We start from the raw sequence: 8,381 nt of genomic DNA on the forward strand, positions 1-8,381 counted from the left end.
AAGGAGAGAAGGAGAGAAGGAGAGAAAGAGAAAGAGAGAAAGAAATAAAGGAAGGAAGGAAGAGAGAAAGAAACAAAGGAAGGAAGGAAGGAAGAGAAAGCATCAATAGGTGAACATGCTGTAGATTCGCTCATTCTGCTGATTTTCCGTGCAATTGCATCCTAGGTTTTCATTCCCTATACACCTTTGGAAGGAGCTCACTATGACAGGGCAGAGTCTGAAGGCTTTATCTGAAGCAAATTTTGAAGACAATGAGATCAGCATCAATGTTGGAGGCTTTAAGAAAAAGATGAGGTCCAACACATTATTAAGGTTCCCTGAAACCAGGCTGGGCAAACTGCTGAGCTGCCACTCAAAGGAGTCGATACTGGAGCTCTGCGACGACTATGATGACACCAAGAATGAATTTTATTTTGACAGGAACCCCGAGCTCTTTCCTTACGTGCTACATTTTTATAACACCGGCAAGCTCCATGTGATGGGCGAACTCTGCGTGTTTTCTTTCAGCCAGGAGATTGAATATTGGGGAATCAATGAATTCTTTATAGACTCCTGCTGCAGTTACAGCTACCATGGGAGGAAAATGGAGCCAGACCAAGAGAAATGGGAGGAACAAAGTGACCAGGAAAGTACCACATCTTCTTTTGATGAGATCTTGGCATTCTACAACGATGCCTCTAAATTTGACAAACAACCCTTTGGAAACATCAGGAGGCAGCTCTGGCTCGCTTTGGATAATCCTGGGTACTCAGTCTTAAGCCGAATCTTCAGCGTCCTTTCAATAGTGGTGGTGCTGGGCTCCATTGTGACCATGTGCCTCAACAGCCTCCCAGACTTTCAGATTGTTGACAGCAACGGGAACCCCGAGGAAGACCCTCGCTTTGAAATCGTGGAACATTTTGGTATTGCATGGTTCACTTTTGAACTGGTAGCGAGATTTGCAGTAGCTCCTGACTTTTTAAAATTTTTCAAGCATGCCCTGAATTTGATTGACCTAATGTCTATCCTTCCATTTTATATTACCTTAATTGTCAACTTGGTGGTGGAAAGTAGTCCAACTTTAGCAAATTTAGGCAGGGTTGCACAGGTCCTGAGACTCATGAGGATCTTTCGTATCTTAAAGCTTGCTAGACACTCCACAGGTCTCAGGTCTCTTGGAGCCACCCTGAAGTATAGCTACAGAGAAGTGGGGCTCCTTTTACTTTACCTCTCTGTTGGCATCTCCATTTTCTCAGTAGTGGCTTACACCATTGAAAAAGAAGAGAATGAAGGGTTAGCCACTATCCCTGCTTGTTGGTGGTGGGCTACCGTTAGCATGACCACAGTTGGCTACGGAGATGTTGTGCCAGGGAGCACTGCTGGCAAGTTGACGGCATCTGCATGCATCTTAGCCGGTATCCTAGTGGTAGTGCTTCCCATTACACTGATCTTCAATAAATTTTCCCACTTCTACAGGCGTCAGAAGCAGTTAGAGAGTGCCATGAGAAGCTGTGATTTTGGTGATGGCATGAAAGAAGTTCCGTCAGTCAACTTAAGGGACTACTATGCTTATAAAGTTAAATCCCTTATGGCCAGTCTTACCAATATGAGCAGGAGTACCCCCAGTGAGCTGAGCTTGAATGATTCACTGCATTAGTGTACCAGTTTGACAGCAGTTTGCATGAGAGCTATCAAGAGCTATGTTTATAAATGTTTTCCTATTTGTCTTCTTTTTTCCTAGAGGGTAGTGTTGCCGACACTGCACTAACTTTGCACTGGAGAAACTAAAGACATTTCTATTACAAATTGACAGTTTGCACATTTTCACCCTGTTGCATAGGTACTGAATGCTGACTTTTCCATACAAGTGTTACCACTTCCACGACATTAGCGCTAGTGGTACAGTGATGATTTGTTGCTTTGTGCATTTCCTCATCTGAGCAGAGAAATGAACGTACCCAACTGGAATAAAAATTCTCAGCTGTGACACGAGTAATGAAAAAATCACCTATCACCTATACTGGTATCTGTACTAGTGTAGGACTTCCCATGCATTTTACAACAGTTTAAAACAATCACCTGTGAATCATTGACGTGAGAACACTTTTCTCTATCTTTCTGACCGGTAGTTCTGATCGTCACATGTCTGAAAACACCTCTGAGCTTCACATTTCAATGGAAGTTTGCTTAGTCTTGAGCACTTGTGTTAAAAACTGGGTGTTCTTGTTCTGAAATGTTATGTGTGGTAATATTTTTCAGAAGCTCCTAAGCACAGACCTACCTCTGCTTCCAAGATTAGGTCAATACTGAGCCCTCTGAAGAAGCCCGCCCCTCATTTTCAGACAGCTACATATTCAAAGACTACATTTCCACAAGTGACTTTAGGTATGGAGGCCCATGAAGACATCTCAGGTTCCCATTTTCAGAAGTGATCTGCACACAGCTCTGTTCCAGTGAAGCTGAAGATACGCTGTATTTCAGTCCGTCAAAATGGTTCTGAGATTAGACACACAAAAACGTGGGCTTTCAGCAATTAGAAGCTCCAATGAAAAACTTGGATTTGTTTAATGAAATGAAATATTCCCACATGAACAGTACAAGCAGCATGTTAGGAACTGACATTCATATACTGCAAAAAGACTAATTATAAAGATGCCATATGTGATGCTGAGATATAAAATCTAATTTTATCAAGAAAGCTTGAAAGCAGGTGTTGACGGCAGACAATTCCATTAAGCTTTCTGCCAAGAAATTCTAAGGGGAAAAAAAAAAACACTGTAAGTCACATTTTCCATCAGAAAGGAACTCACAACTTACAGCTAAGGAAGAGTATGAGGGCCTAAGAAAGGAACAGATAAAGAAAAAGAGCTTAATACTGCATTCACCGTGGGCAGATCCTCCTACCTTCTTCTGTGATGTAGTCAATTTAAATCCTTTCAAGGGATGGTCTGTACTTTTTTTTTAAATTAAAAAAAAAAGACGTGAGAGAGCAGATCATCTGGGTTTTCGAGAGTCATCATGAATCTGCATGAACTTATTTTTTGAGTCTCAGTCTCTTCCCTTATGCAATTTTATAGGGATCAAACACTAGGGATCATCGGGCAGAAGCCACTGCTTCCCTCTCCTTATACTTCTAGGGATCTGGGCTATAAAACAAACTATTGGCATTCAGTGGACAGAACAGCATTTCTCTTCAGATCCTGCTGCTTTTCCATCCCATTTATTACATATAAAGTTCCAATTTTTTTTTTTGTTTTTTTTTTTGTTTTTTTTGTTATTTGTGAAAACTAAAGAGGTTCAGAAAAAAAATTCAGACTAGTTAGTTAGAAGAGAAATTAAAATACTGAAGCTAAAATTGTCATGTTTGGAAGCCTGTGTTTGTATACCACAACAAGGAGCGGCCCAACTGGCAGAATAAAGCAAATATGGTAAGAATAGGTCATTCCCTTTTTTAGGCTCCTAGAGGTTGCTGTCTGGTCTGGATCTTTTGATGTTGCTGTATCAGCTCCACCTAAAACCAGAAAGCTGAGTACCCAGGATCAGATTCCTGTATGCCCAGTGATCCATCACAGAATACACAGTGTGAAATAACTTCTGCACACACACACACACACACACTTGCTTTGAACACCCTCCCCTCACACCAGTTAGGAGTTGCTTTAGGCCATGAAGTGTGAGGGAAAGGGGTCCCATCTAACCTTACTGAATAAAACTCTTGGAGATTTCAACATAGCCAGCACAAGTTATAAACTTGATAGGCAAGACCTTGCTCGCTGTCCCTGAACATCAAAGAGCCATATACATGGCCCTGAAGGTAGACCTAGATAACCCGAATTAGGTGTCCAAACTTGAAACATTTTGTGAAGGTTTTCACTTCTGGAGGGTTGCTTCAAGTTCTCTGCTAGGTCACAGGCATAAATTCAATAGTCTCCTCCCTGATTCTTATTGCATGTGTGTAAACTATCATACGCCTACAAACACCCACCCAAAACACGGCACAGCACTAGGTTGCCTGTTGAATCGAAATACCATGAAAGAAATATGGGAAGGAAGAGATGGGCTTGCACAGCACACACCTACACCCCGGTCGGGCTACATGCTGCAAGGGTGGCAAACTCTCCCACCAATGCCAAGGACACTGCAAGTTCTCACTAGGTCTGGGGACCTTCAGAGAATCCAGCTCCAAGCAGTGGTTCATCTCGGTTTCACAAGCAGTAGATCCACAGAGTTGAAAACCAATGACTTGCAGGGCAGTTATTTGAAGAAACCTGTAAACTTGCCAAAGAGCCACAAATCCCCTCAGCTGTTGCTAGTTTAGCATTGCAAAGGTTGGATCCAAACTTTGCAACACATCATTCCAATAACCTATAGCTTATCTTATGCCCTAGATTTATTATTATTCGTAGGGCTGATGCTCTGTCATTTCTGCAAATATTGAATGGAACGTGTCCAAATTGCGTTTTACTAAAGAAAATGAAATACCCCAAGGAATTATGACTTTTATTGTACTGGTTGAATGGAATTTTCATTACTGCTTTTTTATATAAGTGCTTCGGATCAAAGACACTAAATAAATAATGTATTGAAATTTAATATGTTCTTATTATCATGACAATGACTTTACACAGTACACAGGAATTCCCTTCATAAACTTAACTAACTCCATGTTAAAAGTAGTCAGACTTTTGCTCCCCCCTCCTCCACAAAAGCTTTCCAGAGCTACGCTGCTCTCCAAGGCCTGTGCAACTTTTAGCATAATTTTATTAACGGCTGCTTTATACCAGTTTTTTCCTCATGCCACCACGGTTCTTTAGCTTAAATATTTCATTTTCCTCTTAGCGTTTGCATGCATGGTGTATTTATAGACAGCAGCCATACACCCTTACATGCTTATTTTCACAGGATTATACCTGCCAAGCTTCCTCTTAGTTTTCTTTTTGCAGGTCACGTTCTCCTGTCCATCCTAGGGGACGTAGCCTTTTTTTCTGCATTACTTCTGCTTAGATTTAATCTGTTTGAGCTGGCATTGCACAGTATTGTGACTGCTTTGTACAGCAGTTTTAATATTTGCTTATGACTAACAGAATTTTTCACCGAGGAGGGTAACAATTGTTCTGATTTAAGCAATGTTGTTGTCTTAGCTCCCCCAAAATATCTAAGTAAGGAAGAATGAGGGACACCCTTCCTGCCATTTTATGAAGTAACCTCTGTTCTAGGGCTCAGGCCAGTAAGTGCTGAGAATCCTCATCTCTCATAAATTAAAGATACAGGAAAATGTTTACACTTTGAAGGAAAAACTCAATCTCTCCAAAGCCTCAACGAGGAGAAGAGGTGATGTACTTTTTGAGTAGTCAGAACTTTTGCCAGACTTCTTCAACCACTGTTTTGTGGCAGGGCATCTTCACTTCCATAAAACAGCGGGTCAGCAATGAAGGATGAGAGGACCCATTGGCCACTTTCTCCAGTGTTTGAAACTTGAAAATTGTTGTGGTCAGAAATCTGCTTACTGTGGATGTGCAGTTCAATGAAGAACATTGCACTTGGCATGTGTTCCTCCTGCCTTGTGATGGTCACCTTCCCGGCACCGGTGAAAACGCTGCTCCTACTCTCTTTTGGCTGAGAGCTTTGAATTGCTCAAATGAGGATTATGGTAATATTTCAAATGAGGCAACCTACTTTATTGCCAGGAATAAACTGTTAGAGAATCTTGATTTCTAGTACAAATCTAGGCTGTTATGAGAGTCGGATATTGCCTTGAGAAGCAATATGTTACATTATTTTCCTGAGATGTAAAATCTATACATAGATTGTGATTAAGCTTTTTATGTATGTTCAGATTTTGTATTATTGCCTGGTTTATTATTTACTTACTTTCATCAGTTGCGAATTCTCTCGTTCCCTGCAGACTACTTTATCCATTTTGAAAGCAGACTGTTTTTGCCTCACATATTATATATAGCATGAGCTACTTCATATTGCAAACTTAAAAGCAAAGAACTTTGCGTTTAGTTTTCCAACTTTAATACCTCCAGTATTTGTACCTTTTTGTACAGAACTTTATGAGACTGCAGGGAATTACTGTATCTGGTGCTCTTTGTACTGCGTTTCTTGTCCCAGTAGTGTATAACACACTCAAGAACTCAGCTTTGTGCCACAAAATGGAAAATAAATGCATTAAAAAGTATATTTCACCAGGGATTAAGAACTGATTTAAGTTTCGGGATATTCTGAGTATATATTATAATCAGAGAAGCCTGGATGTCATTGTGAAAATAGGTTTCTTTTAAACATACACATCAGGCTAGATTCCTATTTTTAAAAATGCTCTTTGGTGGTGGTGGTGGTGGTGGGGAACCCACATTTTTCAGTTGAGCAAATAGCGCAAGCTCCTTGTTCTCTACCTCACAGACGAGGGACTGAGCAACATACCAATAGCACTTGTAGGCGCTAAATCAACTTGACATGACCTTTCATCTCTTCCAAAAAACCCCCAAAAAAGAGGCCCCAGCTGTGCACATGTAAGCAGCAGAAAACCCCTGGAGTAACTGCTCTCGCTGTGCTAGCTATCCATTTCCTCTCCCGATAGTCCTGACTTTAATCTACCTTTGATGGTACTTTCAAACAACATTCAACCCACAGTCACCACTCATATCCCTCGGTGAGGTGTTGTGCCAGAACTATTCTTTTCTCATTGTGTTATTCTTTTTTTTTTTTTTCCGATTTATGCACCTGGATTCCCAGTAAGTTACACCAGAAATTAATTTGACCTGTAACTTACTTTCAAGTTGCCCACTATTTAGGCAGGGCTAGAAGAATACTCCCATCCAGTTTCTGAAGCATCTTTTACTGATTCTGCCTTTTTCCTTAAAAAAAAGTAAAAAAGGCAAAAAAAAAAAAAGATTATGTTTCTCACCTGAGACTAATTTACTGGATTAACAATGCAACAAGGGGCAATACATTATTCAGAACAACAGTTCTCTGCTCAGTTGATTCAGAGACAGCCGTAATGTCTGTGCCTTCAGAGCAGTCGTTGAAGTTATTAAGGAACATCATCCTTGTTAAGGATTGTGGATCTCTTCACCTCTCATATATAAAATTATGGGTTGTCAACTGGAGGAGGCAACCTCCAAACACTCCAGAAGGTGTTTCCCAAGTTAGCATGACACTGCTGGCAAAGGTCTGGCTCTGGTATTTACTTCTCCTGTTAGTCCAGAGGATGGAGAATCCCCCCACAGGTGTTGAGACTCAAACTGACCTCCCACTGGACACTGCAGAAATTTGTTTGCCTGACATCACCTCACCCTTTACACACAACCCTAAATCATGTAAGTCCTCAGTTGGATAAATGCAGGCATCTGGCTCTAGGAGGCGGTGGCACAAATCCAACACTTCAGCTTCACAGAAGCGCAGAAGAAACATCAGCACCTCCCACTCTTTTTTTTCTTTCTGGGTACCAATGGGGCTTGGCTTCTCACTGAACCCTGCTCAGAAAAAAACAGGACCAAGTCCTTCACGGATTGGACAAGGTCTACTATAAATCTGCCAATTTCTTCTATATATCTAAAGCACCCTAAGAGACCTGCCTGCTTTCAGATGCACGGTCCAACATCTGCTCGTGGTCACCACACACGCAGGTGCTCTGTGGGGTGCACAAGTCTGAGTAGTTCTGAGCAGACTATTCCACTGGTTACACTGCTCGACCTTCAAAGAAAAGTTTTAATCACATTTGGAAGATTAGTGGTACTCAAACATCACGGTTTGCTTACCAGCAGCCGCTGCTCTGCTCGTCTTAAGTCCTGTACCTCTTGCTTCAGCCTCTCTATCCGTTTGCTGTATCCTGACGCGGCTATTCCTGCAGCCCCCATGACATATGATGAAGGGGTGATGTGCTGGGGTCGTAACACAGCAACATGAGTGGTTGGAGTTCCTGACTTAGCAATGTCAACCCCACCAACTTTCAGTGGAAATTGTCCTTTTAAATTACTATGCTATTTTTTAAATTCATATTCCATCCCATTACTTGGCACTGGTGAGGCCGCACCTCGAATGCTGTGTTCAGTTTTGGGCCCCTCACTACAAGAAGGACATTGAGGTGCTGGAGCGTGTCCAGAGAAGGGCAATGAAGCTGGTGAGGGGTCTGGAGCACAAGTCTTCTGAGGAGCCGCTGCGGGAACTGGGGTTGTTCAGTCTGGAGAAGAGGCGGCTGAGGGGAGACCTTATTGCTCTCTACAGCTACCTGAAAGGGGGTTGTGTGGTCTCTTCTCCCAAGTAACTAGTGACAGAACGAGAGGAAATGGCCTCAAGTTGCACCAGGGGAGGTTTAGATTGGGTATTAGGAAAAATTTCTTCACCGAGAGGGTGGTCAGGCATTGGAACAGGCTGCCCAGGGAGGTGGTGGAGTC

At 42.0% G+C, this 8,381-nt stretch overlaps 1 protein-coding gene across 1 annotated transcript; it reads left to right on the top strand.

The window, feature by feature from the left end:
- The first annotated feature begins 172 nt into the window (after positions 1 to 172).
- Positions 173 to 1,983, top strand: KCNS2 (potassium voltage-gated channel, delayed-rectifier, subfamily S, member 2). The gene has a single exon (XM_010281432.1). The coding sequence runs from the start codon at positions 203 to 205 to the stop codon at positions 1,634 to 1,636; it is 1,434 nt and encodes a 477-aa protein (XP_010279734.1). The 5' UTR covers positions 173 to 202; the 3' UTR covers positions 1,637 to 1,983.
- The last annotated feature ends 6,398 nt before the right edge of the window (positions 1,984 to 8,381 follow it).

Source organism: Phaethon lepturus, unplaced genomic scaffold (assembly GCF_000687285.1).
Source record: "Phaethon lepturus isolate BGI_N335 unplaced genomic scaffold, ASM68728v1 scaffold7442, whole genome shotgun sequence".
NCBI classification, from domain to species: domain Eukaryota; kingdom Metazoa; phylum Chordata; class Aves; order Phaethontiformes; family Phaethontidae; genus Phaethon; species Phaethon lepturus.